This window comes from Peromyscus californicus, unplaced genomic scaffold (assembly GCF_007827085.1).
Source record: "Peromyscus californicus insignis strain IS unplaced genomic scaffold, ASM782708v3 Scaffold_2__1_contigs__length_46816999, whole genome shotgun sequence".
In the NCBI taxonomy this organism is placed as follows: domain Eukaryota; kingdom Metazoa; phylum Chordata; class Mammalia; order Rodentia; family Cricetidae; genus Peromyscus; species Peromyscus californicus.
Genome location: NW_026294540.1, coordinates 2,513,694 through 2,535,273, shown reverse-complemented (window position 1 = coordinate 2,535,273; position 21,580 = coordinate 2,513,694). Strand labels below are relative to the sequence as shown.

The following is a 21,580-nucleotide window of genomic DNA, read 5'->3' as shown; positions in this document are numbered from 1 at the left end:
CTTCTATGGCACAGCTCAGGCCCTCCAGCCTAGGGAATGGCGCTGCTGGGTATTCACGCATCAGTTAGGTTAATGAAGACAATTCCTCACCCACATGCCCACAGGCTAGCCCAATGTAGACAGTCCCTCATGGGGACTCTTTGTCCAGGGGTTTCTAGGTTGTTTCAAATTGACCATTAAAGTCACAGCTGTAAATACCTACAAGTGACATACATGTCTTGATTGTATTTTTTTTAATCACCAGCAGGGTTTTGCTGTTTTGTTTTTAATTTTCCACTTCCCAAGATGCACTCCTGTAGCCTCAGATTTGGTAGGTGTGAGTTTGGCAAGAGGGTAAGATTATCTTGGGGAAGGTTTAAAAAGAGAGAGAACTCCCAGAAGGCCACAGTGGGGGGGGGGGGGGAAGAGGGGGGATGCCAGATGACACAGCACCCCAGTTCCTTAAGGAAGATGGAGGCAGGAGACCCGCCTGGGATTTGAAGCCATGTGCTGGTCATGTTGAATGACAGAGCGATAGATTTGGGGCAAAGGAGGGGGGGAGAAAGGGTGAACAGGTAACCCTAGAACTGACCCTGGCTTTGCTGCATGGCCTTAAAAATCGCCTGTGTCTGGCCGGGCGGTGGTGGCGCACGCCTTTAATCCCAGCACTCGGGAGGCAGAGCCAGGCGGATCTCTGTGAGTTCGAGGCCAGCCTGGGCTACCAAGTGAGTTCCAGGAAAAGGCGCAAAGCTACACAGAGAAACCCTGTCTCGAAAAACCAAAAAAAAAAAAAAAAAAAAAAAAATCGCCTGTGTCCCCGGCCTCTGTCTGTTCCTCTCAGGGGCAGGAGTAAAATTTCCTTCCTAAGGATGCCAAGAGGGGAACAGAGATAACAGCACACCACACATGCCCACCCTGCCACCAGCAGAGTCCAACAGCAGTCAGAGTGAAGGCCTGGCCCCTCACTAACACTGTGGCCAAGGCGTGAAACCCTGCTTCCTGTCCCTGCTGTGGTGCCACGCATCCTCCCAACCCCACTTACAGGGGCTCCCCGCACCCCTCCTCCTCCTCCTCTGCACCCCTCCTCCCCTCACCCCTCCTCCTCCTCCTCACCCTTCCCATCCTCCCCGTGATTAGAAAGACAAGATATATTTATGAAGGGCTCGCTCAACCAGCCACAGCACCCAACAGCTCATCAGTCAGTGTGGCCATTCATCACTCACATCGCCTGACTCTGCAGAGTCATCACAACAAGACAGTCCGGGACTTGCTGCTTCCATCCCCCACGGTAAAGGAGCTGGCAGCCCTGGCTTCATCCTGCCTGGCCGCACACTTGACCTGTAGAGACAAGGCATGGCCCACAAAGGAGCTGTGCCCAGGGTCCCCATCTTGACCACAGCCAAACGCTATACATCCAACCCCAGCTGGGTCTCCTGGATTGGGTACCCTGACCTGTCACTAAATAAGTCCCACGACCTCTTTCTAAGTCCCCCATCTACTAAGACAGTCACCATCAATCCCTAGAGAACAGCCCTGGTGAGTGCTGGACCACAGCTTTTTGAGCAAACCCACATCCCTGATCGGAAGGAAGATCTTTCTTTATAGAGGGAGCTGAGCTGTAGAAAGGTGAATGAGCCAGCTCCCCCCTCCCCGGGGTCGGGGGAGGAACTGCAGCTGGCAGGCCTTGAACCTACGTCTCTGAAGTCTCATGTTTGACTCCCAGATGACCTTGGTCTATTCTCTTGCCACCCATACCCACCCCCTCCTCCTCGATTCCCACTCCCCGGCATTCTCGGAGGAATGCTGGCTGACGGTCAGCATCACCCAACAGGTGTATGGGCTGCGGCCAGCTGTAACGGTTGGGGTCCACAGAGATCACACCCGTGCGCCGGCTCCATGAAAGTAAACCAGACATTCCAGCTGCTGCACAAACCAATGTGGACGGCAGCACCTGACAGGCCAGAGGCTGTGGCTCAACCGGTGTCCGTCTTCAGGAAATGGACAAGGACAGCAGTCAAACCAGGGACCTCTGTCCACAGGAGGGAATCTCTCAAGATCTCTGCTGGGGTTGTTCATGCCACTCTGGCTTCCCACAGAGGGAGATGCTATGATTTCCATGAGGAGAGACAGCAGCAGCTGGCACCTGGAAAGAGCTGGCTGAGACACAGACCTTTTCCTCAGAGCCCTGCACATCTGCTTGCTGAGGGATGACAGCTCCAGTGAGCAGCAGAGAGAGAGTGAGCAGCACCACTGGACAGCTGAGCGGACCGGGGCTCTGAGGGAGGGAGCTGCAGCTGGGAGCATCTAGGGATGAAATGAAGTTGATTTCTCCAGCTCTGCTGGGCAGCTGCTGGGCCAGCCCTTCGTTGAAGAAACTGTGTATGTGCCACGAAAACTCAGCTTAGAGTTTTCCAATTTAAGATATGCTGTCCTGGCTAGTTTTAGGCCAACTTGACACAAACTAGAGTCATCTGAAAGGAGGGAACCTCAATTGAGAAAATGCTTCCATAAGATCCAGCTGGAGGGCATTTTCTTAATTAGTGTTGCTGGAGGAGGGCCCAGCCTGTTTTGGTGGGGCCATCCCTGGGCTGGTGGTCCTGGGTTCTATAAGAAAGCAGGCTGAGCAAGCCATGAGGAACAAGCCAGTAAGCAGCACCCCTCCATGGCCTCTGCATCAGCTCCTGCCTCCAGGATCCTGTCCTGCTTGGGTTCCTGTCCTGACTTCCTTTGATGATGGACTATGATCTGGAAGCCAAATAAACCCTTTCCTCCCAAGCTGCTTTGGTCATGGTGTAAATGCAATCATATCACAGCAATAATAACCCTAACAACTAAGACGGGTGCTGTGAACATTTCCAAAAGAGAACGAGCTGAGGAGAGAAGACCCATCTGGAATATGGGCAGCAGGATTGGATGACTGGGGTCCCCGGACTGAATATAAAGGGGAAAGGAGGAGGCAAGCCAAGGGCAGCATCTCCTTCTTTTCCCTCCCCCACTCCCTCCCTTCCGCCAAGGTGTGAACCAGCAGCTCTCAGGAACTCCAATCCTCAGTCAGCTTCACCGCCACCACGCCTCTTTGCCATGGTAGACAGAACCCTCCACAGTGAGCCCTAACAAGCCGCTCATCCCTAAAGCAACTTCTTGGCGGGTGTTTGGCCACAGCAGTGGGGAAAATAACCCAGCAGGCTGGTGTACTTTATTTCACTTCTGCAGGAAACGTGTTGTCTCTCTTTTTTTCAGCATCTCTAATGTCCTCTCCTTTTCCTTCAGCTTAATGCTTTTCTTCTCTGCCGGGTTTAGTGCTAGGCATGTCGAATGGGCGTTCCGTTTAATTGGCACATCTGCCGTAACTATCCTCCTCGTTTGATAAGGAACAAAGCCGGGTTTCTGAGAGCTGGGGACTCCATGCACAAGGTCACACAGGACCAAGTCATCATTGGAAACGTACAAGTTTGGGGGTAGGGATGCGGCTCAGTGGGGTAGAGGACTTACCTAGCATGCCTGAGACCCTGGGTTTGAGCCTTAATACCACCTAAGACTGGGCATAGTGACACACCCCTGGAATCCTAGCACTGCAGAAGTGGAGGCAGGAGGAGCAGGAGACCTCGGTCGTCCTCAGCTCCATAGCAAGTTTGGAGGCCCACGGGAGCTGTAGGAGACCCTGTCTCTACAAGGAAAAATAAGAAGAAACTTGGCAGTTGGACTCGGAAGTTTGTGTGCTTGAGGGGACTTACCCAAGTCCAGGCTCTCCCTGTGAACATTCAAACCTGTTGTCTTCTCTCTCTGTGCTGTTGTTCATTCATGATCGGTGGTGTGGACACTTTAATCCTCTGTCCACAGAAAGATAAAGTGCTAATTTTAAACCACTGGAAGAAAAAAAAACAATGATGTGGCCAAAGCTGCACCCTTCACCCGTACCCCTCCTTCACCCGTACCCCCTTCACCCGTACCCCCCCTTCACCCGTACCCCCTTCACCCGTACCCCCTTCACCCACACCCCTTCACCCATACCCCCCTTCACCCGTACCCCCTTCACCCATACCCCCCTTCACCCGTACCCCCCTTCACCCATACCCCCCCTTCACCAGTACCCTCTGATGGAACTCAGGACCTTTTCCTGGGCTGGCCGTGTGTGGCCCTGTCTTCTCTAGTGACACTGGGAGCCACAGGCAGCTGAATACTGGTCACGTGTGAGTCAACAAGGTGACCAAAGGGCACTCCCTCCGGGGGGCATGGTCACTAAGCTGTGGAGCTGAGCGGGTTTAGCGTGCTCTGTGTGCCTTGGGCTCGCAATCGGCATGTTAGGACATCACTCCACGGTCTTTCAAGGATCATGTAGGGAGAAATAAGTCAGAAGAGCAAGGTCCACCAGCCCCGCCGTGCCAACGATCCCACCTTCCCAGCTCTGGCCCTATCCCTCCTCCCCCCACGCTCCTTGCTCTGTGGCAAACACCATCCTCAGCACCAGGCCTCCACCTGTATTCACACACCCCTCGTGAATCTGCCTCTGAACCAGTCGGCAGATAACTGCGTCTCCCGCCATGTCCTGTGCAGTTCCTGGTCCACACGCAGCGCCCCTGAGGGACCCACACCCGCTACCACTGTGAGGCTGTTACCCTCAGCTTCTGTAGTCTTAACCCTGAGTGGGTTCCAGCACGATGAGCCCCAACTCTTCAGGAAAGAAAAAAAAGGAAGTGAGGAGAGGAAGGAAGGGAAGGGAAGAGGTCGGGGTGTCCCCTTTAGAGGCCACCCTCCCAGGTGACAGGAGGTGAGGCAGGTCCAAGCTAATGGCTACGTTTTCTCCCCTTCTCCCCAGACAGTGGTCCAGAGGGAGACACGCACCCTTCCACGGACTACCTCCTGCCCTCCGCCTCGCTGGAGAGCAACCAGGAAGAGGGAGTGACGTCAGCAGCCCCGGGTCCCCTGCCCTCCCAGGAAGCACTGGAAACGCTGGAAGGGCTGGAAGGGTCCTTGCCCCCTGCGCTCCCTGACGAGGCCAGCATCCAGCACGCCCCAGCCCTCCGGAAGGGCCTACCGTCCCTGAAGCAACTCAACTCGGCCCGGAGGCAGCTGAGGCCCCAGGCCACCCCGACACCTCTGCAGAGACTAGGGTCCCCTGCTTCGGACACCACCAAGCCACATGTGCCCGGGGACCCCGAAGAGCCCACAGCACCCGCCCCGCTGCAAATCGTACCCTTCACCACGCTGGTGACCACGCTCCCCAACAGCCCGGAGCCGGCACAGGCCCCCGACGACAGCAGCCCCCCCGGGAGCCCGCTGGACAAGGGGGACAACGAGCTAACTGGGTCGGCCTCCGAGGAGAGCCAGGAGACCACCACGTCCACCATCATCACCACGACCATCATCACCACGGAGCAGGCCCCAGGTGCGCCACACTCGCCGCCTACCCCTGCCGTAGTTCATTTCTGGATTTTTCCACAGTGGGAGTGGGACCGGGGCCTTGCGCCTGGAGGGAGGGCACGCTAGCACTGAGCCACTCCAGCGTTTTTTTAACTTTGTTTTGGGAGCAAGAGAGAGAGATAGTGTGTGTGTGTGTGTGTGTGTGTGTGTGTGTGTGTGTGTGTGTGTCCACGCATGCGTGCGCGCGCCCTAGGAACAGAACTCAGGGTCAGGCACATGCTAGGCAAGTACTTTACCATGGAGCCACGCCCTCATCCGAAGTGTGCTTGCTCTTCCAGGCTATCCTATCTCCGGTCCTTTCTATCTCTGGGCTCCCCTCTACAGTCAGTCGACCATACATAGAGATTTCAGAAACTTTAGTTGTATCAGTCCTGTGAGCCCCCAGACTTTTTCCTCACCTTATTTCCTAAACCACACAAGAGCTGTTCACACAGACATCTGTCATCATGGTGGGGGGTGGGGGGTGGGGGGGTTTGCCAGGATGATTGAGAGCATAAGGGAGGGGCTGGAACTCAGGTGGAAACTGATGGGCCAGGGAGCCAGGGAGCACCCACCATGGTGTGGACGGACCGCTGAGGCTGCTCACCCAGCCCACGTCCGCTCAGTGCCTGTGTTTGAATCCTTTCCTACGGAGAGGGGCCACAGTTGTCCAGCATGCGTCAATGTAGCTGCCCACTGTGCAAATCGAAAGTGAAGTGAAACCACAGAACTAGACCTCCCCATGGGTAGAAAGAAAGGTTTATTGAGAAACAAACTGCCAAGGCCACATCCACCCCCTTGGGGGTGGGGCACAGAGAGAAGAGCAAAAATGTGGAAAAGCAACGGGATTTTGCATGACAGGGCAGGGTCTTTGAGCTGTTGTAGGCTGTTCAGATTGACCAGGACCTTTTGCCCTTGCCAGAAGCAGTTGACCTTTGGGACAGATTGTGGGACGCCCCTGGTAAATAGAAAGCCACCTTCAGGCCCCTGTTTACCAGTGAATAATCCTTCTCTTTTCCCAGCCAAAGTCCTTCTGTTTAGGACATTGTCACCAGCACTGATGTTTAGGGGGGTGAGGCTGCTTTGTACCTAACAACTAAGACTGTCAGCTGGGTCTGAATGTGTGCTCTGTGTGTGTGTGTGTGAGCTCGGCCCAGATGGGGTCCTCCCTGTGCTTTAACTGTCTTTAAGATGGGAGTGGAATGGGCTGGAGAGATGGTTCAGTGGTTAAGAGCATTGGCAGCTCTTCTAAAGGTCCTGAGTTCAATTCCTAGCAACCACATGGTGGCTCATAGCCATCTGTAATGGGATCTGATGTCCTCTTCTGGCCTGTAGGCATACATGCAGATAGAGCACCATATACATAAAATAAATAACTCTTAATAAATTGTTATTTTTTTAAAAAAAAAAAGATGGGAGTGGAATGCCATTCTGTCTAAGGCTGAATGGGGCTGCCCCTGATGGTTTGGAACTTTGGTCAGGAGAGGGCAGAGGTCAGCAAGGGTTCAATGAAAACAACACAGCAATCGTCACTCAAGTTTACAGCTGCAGAGTTCTGATCTTGGCTCCCCTGCACCTCCATGGACACCCTTCTCTGTGGTGATATAGTGTGTACCCTAATAAACTTATCTGGGGATCAGAGGACAGAGCCAGCCACTAGATTAGACATAGAGGCCAGACAGTGGTGGCACACACCCTTAATCCTATCACTCAGGAGTCAGAGATCCGTCTGGATCTCTGTGAGTTCAAGGCCACACTGGGAACAGAGGCTTTAATCCCAGCCCTTGAGATCTCATGTCTTTTGCTTTTCTTAAGGGAAGCACACACACCTTAATCCCAGGAAGTAATATGGCAGGACACAGAAAGGTATATAAGGTGTGAGGAAACAGGAACTCTCTCTCTCTTTAGACTGAGGATTTCGTAGAGGTAAAAACTTGTGGCTGGCTTTGTTTTTGTGTTGACTCCAGGGGTGGATGGGGTCTGGCAGACAAACGACACAGCGCAGACCCCTAGAGGTCGGCTTCCACCCACAGCCCATCCCTGAGCTCCTGGGCCAGCCGCAGCCCCCTGGTTCTGATGGCAGCGTCTGTCTCTCCGCAGCTCTTTGCAGTGTGAGCTTCTCTGACCCCGAGGGATACATCGACTCGAATGACTTCCCACCTCAGCCCTTCGGCAGCTTCCTGGAGTGTACATACAACGTGACGGTCTATACCGGCTACGGAGTGGAGTTGCAGGTAACCTAGCCTCGGTTGGCCTGACTGTCAACACCTCCTTTCCTCAAATCGGGGTCGACAGAGCGGGACTTCCCACAAGGGCATGTCCAGCGGAAGCCTGAGGACGTGTTGACAAAGCGTCGGATGTGTTATCCAGAAAGGAAGTCCCTTCACACCCCGCTTATTAAACACAAGCAGACACCACATACAACGCATATGTGCATGTGTGCACCTGGGTCCACCGTACCTCCCATCCCACCCCCTACAACACAGAGAGCAGAGGCGAGCAGCCTGGAGAAGGGTGGGTCGCCCTGGAGCGCCGTCACAGTGGAGGAGAGCGAAAGCTGAGAGAGACCTAGAAAGGAGAGCGCCCCTCGCTCACCAGTTCACACAGACAGGAGGGAGTGTGTTGAGTCCACGCAGCCACTCAGCACCCAGTGCAGTTAGTTGTCCGCACAGGGGCCTCTCCCCACCCTCTCCGAGCTGCCCCCCTGCTGCCCCAGCTCTCCCTGTCTACCCCATGCGTTCCAGGTGAAGAGTGTCAACCTGTCTGAGGGGGAACTGCTCTCCATCCGTGGAGTGGACGGCCCCACCCTGACCGTCCTAGCCAACCAGACTCTGCTGGTGGAGGGCCAGGTGATCCGCAGCCCCACCAACGCCATCTCTGTGTACTTCCGGACCTTCCAGGACGACGGCCTCGGGACCTTCCAGTTGCACTACCAGGGTAGGGTCTGCTGAGGCCAACGAGGTGGAGAAACCGGCCTCAGTTTCCTCCAACACCCAGCCACACTCTTGGGCTTTATTTTTGTGCCCGGGACCCCACTGTCACTCTGATTAAATCAACAGACCCCCTCCTCCCTGTCTGAGAGCAATGGTTTTTAAAGCCAAGAATGGGACATACGTAATTTTGGAACTGGAGAGAGGGCTCAGGTAAAGAAAGAGCTTGCCATGCAAGTGTGAGGACTACGCTTCCATCCCCAGAACCCGCATAAAAGGCAAAGCGGGGCACAGCTGTAACCCCAGTGGTGGGAGGTGGCGACAGGAGGATTCTTATGACTAGTTTAGCCAAATCAGCAGGCTCCGAGCCAGTGAGAGATCTCACCTCAAAAAATAAGGTGGGGGAACCACAACGCTGGCAACTCCAGCGCCCATCTCTGTCCTCAGCACAAGGCTGCTGCCGGGATGTGGGTCACGCTGGTTCCCTGTCCGCAGCTGATGGTTCCCTGTCCGCAGCTGATGCGCTCGCGTTTCTCCTTTCTCCGCAGCTTTCATGCTGAGCTGCAGCTTCCCCCGCCGGCCTGAAGCTGGAGATGTCACGGTGATGGATCTGCACTCGGGTGGGGTGGCCCACTTCCACTGCCACCTGGGCTATGAGCTGCAGGGAGCTAAGACTCTGACCTGCATCAATGCCTCCAAACCCCACTGGAGCAGCCAGGAGCCTGTCTGCTCAGGTACCACCAGTGTCCATCCACCTGCCGGGAGGTGGGAGGCAGCACCCTAGAGTGCAGTGGTTCCCAACCTTTCTGATGCTGCGACCCTTTAATACCATTGCCCACGTTGTGGCGACCCCCAACCACACAATTATGTCCATTACTACTTCACAACTTGTAAATTTTGCTGCTGTTATGAATCATAATGTAAATATCTGATACGCAGGATATCGGATATGCAACCCCCAGAGGGATCAAGACCCACAGGTTGAGAAACCCGCTGCTCTGTGGCATCTGGAGTAACCTTGGGCCAGGCTCCTATTCCCCAAACTGTGCTGTGATAATAAAATGCATGAAATTGGCTCTCGAGGACACTTAGCATGCTGTGGTGCTCTGTGCTACCACTGCTCTGTCCAGTGGGAACCTTGCTCCTCAGCAGTCACTCAACAGTCTACTTAGTGGCTTCGGCTGTCTTCTTTACATATTCTGGATGCCAAGCCTTCATCAGACATACAACGTCCTGCCCACACCCCAGCGGCCACCTTTCTGCCTCTGTTGTGAGATCTCACACAGGTGGCGCACATGGCTTCTGGGTCTGTCTTCTTCCTCTAGCCATGGGATTTTCAGGATAGATCAGCGTGCTGTTCCTTTTGTGGCCGAGGAATATTCCGTCATGTGGGTTAGATTCTATTTTGTTTACCTGTCCGTCACTGGACATTAGAATTATGTCCACTTTTTATCTTAATAACTGCTCTGCTATGAACATGGAAATACATTTTCATTTCTCTTAAATAAGATCCTTAGGTCCTACAGGGTGACCCCTACAGGCTCTTCCAATAGCCGCTGTACCACTTCACCTTCCCCCGGTGGTAGAGCAGTTCTGTCCTGCCCCAGCACTTACCGACTCACTATTTTCTGTGCTCTGTAACCAGCACTGTGGGTCTGTAGGCATCTCACCACATTCTCATGTTTCCCTGATAAGTACTGACATCATCACATGTCTTTTCAAACGCTTCTCTATGCTCAGGGGCTGTCCGGATGCCATCTCCAAAGAAAGGCTCTTCAAACCCTTTGCCCATCGTTCAAGAGGCTACTTACTGGGTTGTTGTTTGTGCTGAAAGCACTCTTTATATATGCTGAATCCAAACCTTGATGCAATAACGATGTGTAGGCCTGTCCCCAACTCTGTGGTTTTCTTTTGACCTCTTCATGTAGCCTGTGACACTACCCTTTTTATAATGATGAGGGCTGACTTGTCCCTTGTTCCTCTTGTTGTTTGGACTTTGGGGATGGCTGGTACTGTTTGGTTTTTTGAGCTTAGTTAATGTGAACTCAAAAGTTGGGGACAGCCACCCACTAAGGCGGTCTAATGCCCTCTGGTGGAGAGAAGTGGATGGTGCAGGCCTGCAGGTGGAATCCTAGATTCCAAGGACAGCCAGGACCCATCATCCTTCAAGGATCCTTGACCCGGGGAGTCTGTCATCCTGCCAACACCCACTAGTGTCCACTGTTTACTGGGTTCTATACTCATGGCTGGAGCTGTGAGAGTCTGCTCTCTCAGAGTCTGCAGCTTGGTGTAGGATGTGTGTCTTAGTTACTGCTCTATGACTGCGTAGAAACACCAAGACTGAGGGAACCCTTCTTTAAAAAGAAAATCTAATTGGGGGCTTGCTTACAGCTTCAGCAGGCAAGTCTGTGGTCATTGTGGTGGGGAGCAGATAGGCACAGCGCTAGAGCACTAACCGAGAGGTTTTCACCGTGATGCACAGGCAGGAGGCAGAGAGAGAGAGACTGGGCCTGATGTGGGCTTTTGAAACTACAAAGCTCACCCCCAGTAACACACTTCCTTCAACAAGGCCACACCTCCCAATCCTTCCCAAACAGTTCTACTCCCTGGTGAATAAACATTCAAATATAAGAGCCTGTGGGGACCGTTCTCGCTCAAACCACCACAATATGTGACCAGATGAGCAGACACGAGAGAGCAGAAAGTACCAGAGAGGGGATCACAGGGGTAATGTCATAGAGCAGGTGGGGACAGGAGAAACCCTGTCACCCTGGGTAAGGGGCTCAGGGACAAGAGGTGACGGTAGACCAGAGACCCAGGAAGGAGCCCCCGAGGGACCAGGCTGTGGAAGCTAAGTGGAGGCAGAGGGTGGAAGTTGTCCCAGCCAGTGAGCCAGTCTGTGCAAAGACCCAGAGGTGAAAGGGGGCGGCAGGTTTGAAGAAGTCAGAATATGTCAACATCGCTCGGGGGCAGAGGCAGGAGGAGCTCTGTGAGTTCTAGGCCAGCCTGGTCTACACAGCGAGTTCCAGGTCAGCCAGGGGTACATACCTGACCCAAAGGGGGAAAAAAAAAAAAAGACTATACTGACATGTCAGAGGCGAGGGGACAGGTTGGGAGGCATCAGCCTATTCCCCATCAGGGACCTGTCAGGGGTGAGATCATGCCCCACCGCCAGTCACCGTGGGCACGCCTCAGGTTCAGAGGGCTTCGTTGGCTGTACAGTGCATTGCAGATATGTGGCAGAACAGTGATGTGAGCCTCAGGCTGACAGACAGGACAGTGTCCCTAGGAAAAGAAAGGGAATCCTGCACTCAGGAGGGATGGCTTCCTGGTGCTCTCTCCACTTGCTACACAGCTGAGTCCCGGGCAGAGGAAGGCTATCGAACCTTCTCTCCCACTGCCAGCCCAATTCCATCATGTCGTCGTTCAGCAAACACTCTGTGAACATCTGCCTCGTGTCAAAAACTGAGCTGGGGTACCAAGTGAGCCGAAGCAAGGAGCGGTCCTCTCTGCATCTGCCCTTTGTAAAGCACCCCGATCCGCCCTCCACCCCCAACCCTGGCTTCTCTCTGAATCATCAGGTGCCACTGTGAATGAGACAGAACTTGAAGCAGCCCCGGCCTACATCCCAGTGCCTCCACCTGTTGGCCGTGTGTCCTTGAGCAAGTGACTTAATGTCTCTTAACTTCTTTGACCCGTTTGTAAAGTGAACAGTTGTTATTCGTTCAGAAATATTTCATGAAGCCAGGCCCGCAATCTTAGCACTTGGGAGGCCGAGGCAGGAAATTCACAGTTCAAGGCCAATCTGGGCTACAGATGAAGACCCTCTCTCACGTTTCTAAGAAGCAAATAGATAGAAATTAATATTTCTATTATTTCTGTGCACATACTATATAAACCATATCATCAGGTGCTGGGGTCCACTAAGACTTCACTGTCATCACAGCCAAGAGCCCACACTGTTGTAAAATGTGTTTTGCAGAGAAACTCTTAAGAAAGACAACCCTTTAATCCCAGCACCGGGGAGGCAGATCTCTGAGTTCTGAGTTCAAGGCCAGCCTGGTCTAGAAGAGGTGTGAGGAACACAGGGGATGTCAATGAGTGGCTGAGGGCATTAATTTGAGTTGCACAAAGCCTGGGTTCCATCCCCAGCACACATGTGATCTCAGCCCTCGGGAGGCGGAGGCAAGAGGATCAGGTCGTCTTCACCTACATAGTGGATTTGAGACCAGCCTGGACATGAGACCCTGTCTTTAAAAGAAAAATAAAATCAAAGAAAGGAGTTGGGGAGAAGGGACACCTGAGTAGTGACTCCCAGGACACGGGGAGGAGCCAGGAGCCGTGTTTGTCCTCAAAGGAAGAGGCAGCTCCATAACACAGCCTGTCTGATCTGGCTCGGGATGGAGGCCCCGTCCTTGTGTGTTCTGCTGCTCTGACCCTGGAGGGGGAACTGGGCACTTGTGCTTGGACAAGAAGGATGCCTACGCGTCCTCGATCCTCCTCGAGGACAGGGATCCACCCTGGACCGAGCGGCTTTGGACCAGCTTTCCCAAACACCACATTAAAACAGACCCACACCGCGACCCCTGAGAGCGAGTCCCGGCACCTCCTCTCCTCTGTGGTCTGACAGCTGTGCGGCTCCCGTGGGTCACAAATCACTTTGCAATGTCACCTCGCCATATTATTTTAACATAAAAGTGTTATATGGCTCCGGTTAAAAGAAAATTCCAGAAACACAAATGTACAGAAGACAGGAACAAATCACTTTTATATCCAATGGTCTCAACCTACCCCCGCAGCTCGCTCACAGGAATGGACCAGGCAGGCCGTTTGCCAGCACGCTGCTGCTTCAAGCTCTGGGATTCCTAAGCCGTCCCTGAGATGCGGTGTTTGATGGTCTGTGGAAGCCCAGTGTGTGCTGGGAGATTCACTCCGGTTCTGGCTTTGGATTCGAGGGTGAAGGCAGAGCTGGGCAGCCTCATTCACAAGTCAGATCAAATCCAAAGCGTCCCGTAGGATATACTGCCAGGGCTTATTTCTGGGTCAGGGTGTTCTGACATAGTTTTAAAGGAGTTTTTGCTGAATTGCCCTTCAGGAGATGGTCATAATCCATCCGGTGAGTTACCCACCATGAATAAACAAGACCCTGCCCATTGCCCAGAATGCTCTGATCTTATTGATATCTTCCAGCCTGCCATTGGGTGGGTAAAAGAAGAACACAGCTGGAGATTCTTCCATCCTTACTGTGCTGGAGTGTCTGCGCACTAAGTCCTAAATACATGCTTCTCCTTCTGCGAACTGCTCCCATCTGCCTCCACGAGCCATTTCATAACCGAAAGTCTAGGCATCAGGCCAGCGAGGTGGTTCAGTGAGTTAATGCACTTGCTGCCTCTCCTAAAGACCTGCGTTCAATCCCCAGGACCCACGTGGTGGAAGGAAAGAGTTGACTCCTGTGGGCCGTCCTCTGACTTCCACAGGGGCATGTTGTCACATATGCACACACAGAGATGAATGAATGAGTGAGTGAGGAGTGAGTGAATGAATGTGGATTTCTTAATGAACGTCTAGGCTCGGTCTTTACACGGAGGCCCTCTCTGTAGCGACACACAGATGTTGGTGGCTCCAGGCATGGGGGTGGGGTGTTGGCGGGACAGCAGACCCCCTCCCCTGGGTTCCCAGCTCCACCTTAGCTAAGGACTTGAGTGCAGTGAGGGGAGCCCCAGCCCGCTGCTTCTTCTCTGCTCTTCTCTCACCACCTCACCCCTCACTTTCTGCACCCAGCCCCGTGTGGAGGAGCCGTGCACAATGCCACCATCGGCCGAGTTCTCTCCCCCAGTTACCCTGGCAACGCCAACGGCAGCCAGCTCTGCGTGTGGACCATCGAGGCTCCAGCAGGCCAGAAGCTGCACTTGCATCTCGAAAGGCTGCTGCTTCAGGAGAAGGACAGGTGAGCCGTCCACACTGGCCGCCCCTCCCCAGCTCAGGGACGGTGGGGTGTGTAGTCTGGATGTGGCTGAACCCCAGAAAGAAAGCCCTGGGGGAGGATGACCAAGAGCCTATGACCCCTCTGCTTCCGACCATCAGGAAACTGAGGCACTCAAGGGAGAGGAACTTGCCTGAGCCACCTAGGAAGTTAGGGGAGAGTGGTGGAAATCAAGCACACACACACACACACACACACACACACACACACACACACACACACACACACACACGGCCTGGAGCTTCCTCTTAGGCATCTCTTTCATTAGTGGAACAAGGAGGTACATCTATTGGGCACCTCTTCTGGACAAAGACATGTTCTCCATGGAGAACAGGCCCAGCACACACAGCCTTGGCTCCTGGGAAGACAGAAGCAGGGATGGAAGAAACTCTGGGCTGGAGAAAGCAAGGCAGGCAGGAGCAGGTAACAGATCTGCTGGGCCTGTGGGTGCAGACCATAAATAAACATGAGAAATCCAGGTTCAAGACTAATATTCTAGGGCCTTATTCTAGAACATTCTAGAAAACCAGAGCCTGTCTTAGGTTGTGTTCTGAAAGCAGGTGAGGGATGGGGATGTGGGGGAGGGGAGTTTGCCCTGTGTCTTAGGGTTTCTGTTGCCGTGAAGAGACACTATAACCACGGCAACTCCTATAAAGGAAACGTTTATATTTAATTGGGTGGCTCACTTACAGTTTCAGAGCTTCAGTCCATTATCATCACAGTGAGATATGGCAGTGTGCAGGCAGACACAGTGCTGGAGAAGTAGCTGAGAGTCTACATCTTGCAGGCAACAGGAAGTGGTCTCAGTGTCACCTTGAGCGAAGCTTGAACAAAGGAGACCTCAAAGCCCAACCCTACAGTGACACACTTCCTCCAACAAAGCCACACCTCCTAATAGTGCCACTCCCTGTGAGTTTATGGGAGCCAAGTAATCCAAACCACCACACCCTGGTAATCAGTGGGGTGTCATGGAAACTGCAGGAAGGGAATGCAGTATGAGTGATCAGCAGATCCCAGGACAGCTGGGATTCTAGCCCCCAGGACCTAACAGTGGACATACTGGAATGATGAAGGAGCCCGTGAATTTATCCAGAGAAGCTGTCAGTCACTGTGTTCACGGTCACAGTCTCTCCAGCCTCGCATTCCCGCTTTGATGAGCTGGGTGGGCTACAGACCTTGGGGCTTGAGCGGAGAGGAACCAGTGGAGGCTTCAGGGACAACCAGAGCTGCAGGGATGTGGAGGGGTAGGACCTTGGTAGCTGTGCAGATCACAAATACTTTGGAATTCTAGAATCTGACATAGAGTAGGTTTATGTCAAAAAGTCACCAACCAGTGTGAAGTGTGAAAGGGAGGAGGGCTCTCCCACAGATTCTCAGCAGAGTAACTGGGGTGCTCCAGCATCACCCAGAATGCTCCAGTGTCACTGGAGTGTTCCAGCATTACTGGGGTGCTCCAGCATCACCGGGGTGTTCCAGCACCACCGGGGTGTTCCAGCATCATGCTCCAGTGTCACTGGAGTGTTCCAGCATTACTGGGGTGCTCCAGCATCACCGGGGTGTTCCAGCATCACCGGGGTGCTCCAGCATCACTGGGGTGCTCCAGCATCACTGGGGTGCTCCAGCATCACTGGGGGGCTCCAGTGTCACTCAGGGTGCTCCAGCATCACTGGGATGTGATGCTGCAGTATCACTGGGGTGCTGCAGTGTTACCTGGGGCGCTCCAGCGTCACTGGGGTGCTCCAGCATCACTGTGGTGCTCCAGTGTCAGATTGCAGCCCTTCCCAAGAAGACTGGCCCGTACATAGCTAGGCATGCACACCTTGCTAATGGACATTTTCAAGCAGTCATTTCCAGTCTGCCTGTCCTGTGTGACACTGGAGGTGAACAGGGCTGGCAGTTATTGCAGACGAGAATGAGAAAGCCAGGCTACACTGACACTCAGCGATTATGATCATTCCCTGCTCTTGCAGAGGATCTGCCTGTGTTCTGTAACTTCAGTTCTGGGGACCTGGCACCCTCTTCTGGCCTCCAAGAGCACCTGCATGCACACAGTGCACAGACACACGAGCAAGCGCACACACGTGCACATAAAATAAATCTTCAAAAAGAAAAAAAAAAAAAAGAACTACGGTGCACATCTTTAAAATCAGCGCTAGGACGTGGAGGCAGCCACGTCTCTGTGAGTTCCAGGCTAGCCAGGACTACCTAGTGAGACCCTGTCTCAAAACAAAGAATGCATACAGAGACTCTGTCAGAGAAGAAGGAGGAAAAGAAGGAGGCAGAGGAGAAAAGAAAAAGAATGAGAAAGCCAAGAATGGCGTCATGCATCTGTAATCCCAGCACTCAAGAGGCTGAGGGAGGAGGGCTGGAAATTCAGGGCCAGCATATATACCACCAAGGGCTGTGGATGGTAGAGCCTGGCATGTACAAGACCTGAGTGATAACAGGAGCAGGGGTTGGGAGGAGATATAGTGAGAGACAGAGACAGACAGACAAAGAGAGACAGAGACAAATACAGTGAGAGACAGAGAGACAGATCAAAACGGGAACTTTCTGAAAGCTGTTCAGATTCTGACAAATGATCCAGAGACAGTCCGCTCAGCTTGTTGTCCAGGGCACCTACAGAGAAGCCGAGCTGGCCCCAGAGATCCTAGCCCTCCAGTGTCTGTAGTGGTTGAAGATACTGCCTGGACAGTTTCGTGTACCCTATGCACTTTATTGAAAAAAATAGCTTACATGTCCCAGGATGTGAGTTATATGAACTCAGATCCCTGACAAGATTCTACCCAGAAACAAGGGGGATGGAAACTTTTCAGAGGATTGCACTAAAAGGACCCCAAAGCACAGGAGCTCCCGGCTGGTAGAACTGGGGGGTGTGAGGGGGACACAGAGAGAGATCAAGGAAGAAAGTCATGCAACCCATCGGGGCTGAAGCAGAGGCTCTCAGAGGAAGAGGGGGCAGAGGTTGGGAAGAGAAGCCCAGTCTGTCTTCAAGGCATCCTCAAGGGTGACAGCTTGCTTCTACGGCCAGGACAGAGCGATGTGGGGCATAGAGGAGCATTTTCACAGGAGTTCCCCAAATGACACTGTTCTACACTCAGGCCCTGTAATATTCAGTGACAGCAAGCCAGGCTCTGAGTGGGACACTGGGTGCCCACCCAGTGACAGACGTTAGCCTGCAGAGCTAAGACAGACAGCTAATGAAGAGTGGGATGTCACCTGTGTACTGGCTGGTTTTATGTCGACTTGACACAAGCTAGAGTCATCAGAGAGGAAGGAGCCTCAGTTGAGGAAAATGTCTCCATGAGATCCAGTGTAAGGCATTTTCTCAATTAGTGACTGATGGGGGAGGGCCCAGCCCATGGTGGGTGGGGCCGTCCCTGGGCTGGTGGTCCTGGGTTCTAATAAGAAAGCAGGCTGAGCAAGCCATGGGGAGCAAGCCAGTGAGCAGCACCCCCACCCGCCATGGCCTCTGCATCAGCTCCTGCCTCCAGGCTCCTGCCCTGTTTTGAGCTCCTGCCCCGGCTTCCTTTAGTGATGAGCAGCAAAGCCGAAGTGTAAGCCAGATTAACCCTTTCCTCCCCATGTTACTCTTGATTGTGGTGTTTCATCACAGCAACAGTAACCTTCACTGGGATCACCTGACTGCACTGCTGTCCAAACCCCACCTCTCAGGAGAGTAACCCATGACACAGTGACTACCCTGGGTCACCCCCTCACTCACAACCCACCCTGCATCCCTGAGGGACTCAGGAGGAGCAGGCAGTCTCCATTTTTGTAAGGAACAGGGAAGACCGAAGAGGCGGGATTTGAGTTCAGACAGATCAGCATTCCCACGCACCCCTCTCCCCTCTGGCCGCAGTGTCACTGACCCGAGAAGACATGTCAGCACCCCTCTGTCCTTTCTCCGGCCAGGATGACTGTCTACAGCGGACGGACAAACACATCGGCCCTCCTGTACGACTCGCTCCGAACAGAAAGCGTGCCCTTCGAGGGCCTGCTGAGCGAGGGCAGCAGCATCCGCATCGAGTTCACATCTGACCAAGGCCAGGCAGCCTCCGCCTTCAACATCCGCTTTGAGGGTGAGGGACCCCCTTCTTGTAAGGTGGAGCCTGGGAGTGGGGAAAGTATGTAGAGCTGAACCTGGGCCTGGGATGGGGATATAGAGGTATAAAGGTGAGAGATGCAGTGCCAGACTAGCCCATGATTTCCAAGAGGGGCTTTCAGTTTTATTAATGCCATCGTCCTGCTAAGCACCTCTTATGCTGGCACCTGGTACACCCCCTCCCTCCATCCATCCATCTGTCTATCCCTCCCTTCCTCCCTTCCTTTTCTTCTTCCTTCCAAGAACAGCATGGTCTCCTGCTTCGACCATGGTATTCCATGTACCCTACCTACCTAGGGACTGTATCTCAGGCTTCCCCAGGAGTGGGTGGTCCTAATGAGGGCCAGACATTGTGTGTCCGATGACAGGACCCAGAGTGCTGAGGCATGGAAATGAAAACACTGCATTTCTTCAGGGCTGGAGGCAGAAGGTCTAATGGGCATCAGAAAAAATGAAGCCCCAAGAGTCCAGGTGCCTGGCCCAGGTCAGAGGCACCATTCTGTTCTGAGGCAGGGTCCCACTCAGTAGGCCAGGCTATCCTGGAAATCGCTATGTAGCCTAGGCTGGCCTTGAACAGCCTGTCTTGGCCTCTCTAGAGCTAGGAATAGAGATGTGAGCCTCCAGGCCTAGCTCTGGGGTGCCTATTCTTTGAATGGTAAAGGGTGTCCTTTACCTCATCTGGCCACTACCGCTCTCTGTGTCCCCACCTCAGCCTTTGAGAAAGGTCACTGCTATGAACCCTACATCCAGAACGGGAACTTCACCACCTCAGACCCCACCTATAACATCGGCACCATTGTGGAGTTCACCTGCGACCCGGGCCACTCGCTGGAGCAGGGCCCAGCCATCATTGAGTGTGTCAACATGCGTGACCCGTACTGGAACGACACAGAGCCGCTGTGCAGAGGTGAGTCACCACCTCCCACAACACCGGCTGCAAAGAACAAGGCCCCAGCCTGGAAGATGTTGGCCGCACGACACACTGGTTTTAGCATGAGACCCTTTCCAACGGTCCTCTGGATCTGGTTGCTGTTGGTTCTTGGGGAGTCACAAAACGGTCCGTTTTAGGAGCTTGCTCTTTCCTGCTGGCCCAAGACCTGCAGTGCAGGAGAGCCCTCTCTGGTGTCAGATCCTATATAATCCCCCTGCCTCATAATGCTGCCTCAGTGCACAACCCAGTCAACAGCACATGGCAGCTCTGGGTCTCATGAAGGACCATCACCCTGCTGAGGGCTGCATGTCCCTCAGGACGACACCGTCTCTACAGTCACACACAGTAGATACCAGCCCCGTTCATGATGATGAATCAGACATGGAAGGAAGGTGCACGCCCAAGCCCATTCTAGGGTCACTGGAAGAGGCAGAGTGAGTTTCGCCTCCCTGTTCTCAGGGCCTGGACGATGTTGGATGTGACAACCCCCACCCCCACTGGCTCCCCAGTCCCTGTATCCAAGGCCACTGAGCTCTGGTATACGGAGGAATAAAGGGTGTCCTCACTCCCGGCAACCACCTGGCAGTTGGCATGAAGTCACAGCCTTGCCTTGGTGAGGGAATGGCCCCTGAATTAAATGTGTTACACTAACAGAGCAGCATTTATTGAGGCTTCAGCCTCTGCTGTACTGAGGACTTTCCAAGGCAGTAAACAGAGTAGAACTGAGAAAGCCATATCTCCGCTTCTGGTCCAGGCCAAATCTTTCAGAACCTTGGGCCTGGTTGCCATCTGGGCATTCAGTGGGTCCAGGGGAGGTGCCGCAAGCTGATGTGGTGAGCTCGGTCATGCTCCATCGTATGACAGTGGGCCGGCAAGGGCATTTCCTGACCACACAAGGAAGGAAGCCGAGGCTATGAGACCATACACACCTTATCCAAAGGTAGCAGAACAGTGTGAGCTGTCCTCAGTGGGGAAGACACTGTCAACCTCCGCCCTCTCGGAGCTGCAGATGAGGCCAGCCGTCTCCACACACAGGTACACACATGCACACACATGCACACACACACACACACACACACACATATATGCAGGTATATACATGCACATATACACACATGCTGTCCCCAGCTCCACCCCATGTGGGTGCATAGTCATGTTGCACAGGGACCCACAGATGCCAACTTCATCCCCCATACTCCCAACCACTATGCTCTGTTGGCTTCCTCACAATGGTGTCTTCTTGTCTGTCTTCTTGTCTGTCTGTCTGTCTGTTACAGCCATGTGTGGTGGGGAGCTCTCTGCCGTGGCTGGAGTGGTGCTGTCTCCAAACTGGCCAGAGCCCTATGCAGAAGGCGAAGACTGTGTGTGGAAGATTCACGTGGGGGAGGAGAAGCGGATCTTCTTGGACATCCAGTTGTGAGTGTTTGAAGCGCCCCTCACCCAGGCCCACCGCAGCAGGCGGGTGGGGAGGAGCGGGTTCCTGCTTTGTTGTTTCAGTCAGGATTAACTGAGTATCTAGTACTTGCCAGGGAGCTGCAGAGCCCCGGGGTTGCCACAGCAACACAGCCAGCAGCACACGAAGAGAGCGGTCCCTAGTCTCATGAACTCGTTTCTAAGGTGGCTGAAGTTCAGGGAGGGTGTGCACAGATAATCCACACATCGTGGCTTCAGTTTACAGCGTAAGGGAGGGTCGTGGGCGGCCGGGGATCTGACATAAAGGAGGGGAGGAAGGCTTCCGCGGCAAAGCTCAGACTAAAGATGGGGTGGAGCGAGATGTGCGGAGGTCCTTTTGTTTTATTTCTATTATTTATTTACATATCTATTGTGAGTGGAGGTTGGGGCGTGCATGTCACAGCAAGTGTGAGGCGGTCATAGGGTCAACTTGTGGGTCCCAGGAATCAGACGGGGGTTGTCAGACTTGCCATCCGGTGCCTTTACGCACCAAGCCATCGTGGCAGCCCCCCGTTTTTGAAGGAGCAAATGGCTCATGTGGGCGGGAATGAAGGGTGCTGTGCCATGTACCCCCACCCCACTATAGTTTCTCCTTGTCTGCCTTCCACGGCTAGTGCAGCTGTCCCCGTCAGTCAGGGTCTGGTCTTCATCGGCCAGACCTTGGACTACGTTAGGTGACTAGGAAGTGACAAATGGCTGGAAATGTTGGATGAATGGGGACAGCTGCTGCCCTAGGCTGCTTCCCACACTCCCTGGGCACAACCACAACGTGCCCATGGGGAACACAGCCCCCAGCACCC

At 53.7% G+C, this 21,580-nt stretch overlaps 1 protein-coding gene across 3 annotated transcripts in view; it reads left to right on the top strand.

The window, feature by feature from the left end:
* Sez6l (seizure related 6 homolog like) overlaps positions 1-21,580 on the top strand; it is a 168,027-nt gene that overhangs the window by 104,347 nt on the left and 42,100 nt on the right. For all 3 annotated transcript variants that reach the window (XM_052754975.1, XM_052754974.1, XM_052754973.1), the window contains exons 2-9: positions 4,796-5,365; positions 7,480-7,613; positions 8,124-8,316; positions 8,858-9,043; positions 14,091-14,256; positions 18,208-18,374; positions 19,110-19,304; positions 20,606-20,744. In XM_052754975.1, coding sequence (XP_052610935.1) covers positions 4,796-5,365; positions 7,480-7,613; positions 8,124-8,316; positions 8,858-9,043; positions 14,091-14,256; positions 18,208-18,374; positions 19,110-19,304; positions 20,606-20,744 — 1,750 coding nt within the window. The remainder of the gene's footprint in view (positions 1-4,795; positions 5,366-7,479; positions 7,614-8,123; positions 8,317-8,857; positions 9,044-14,090; positions 14,257-18,207; positions 18,375-19,109; positions 19,305-20,605; positions 20,745-21,580) is intronic.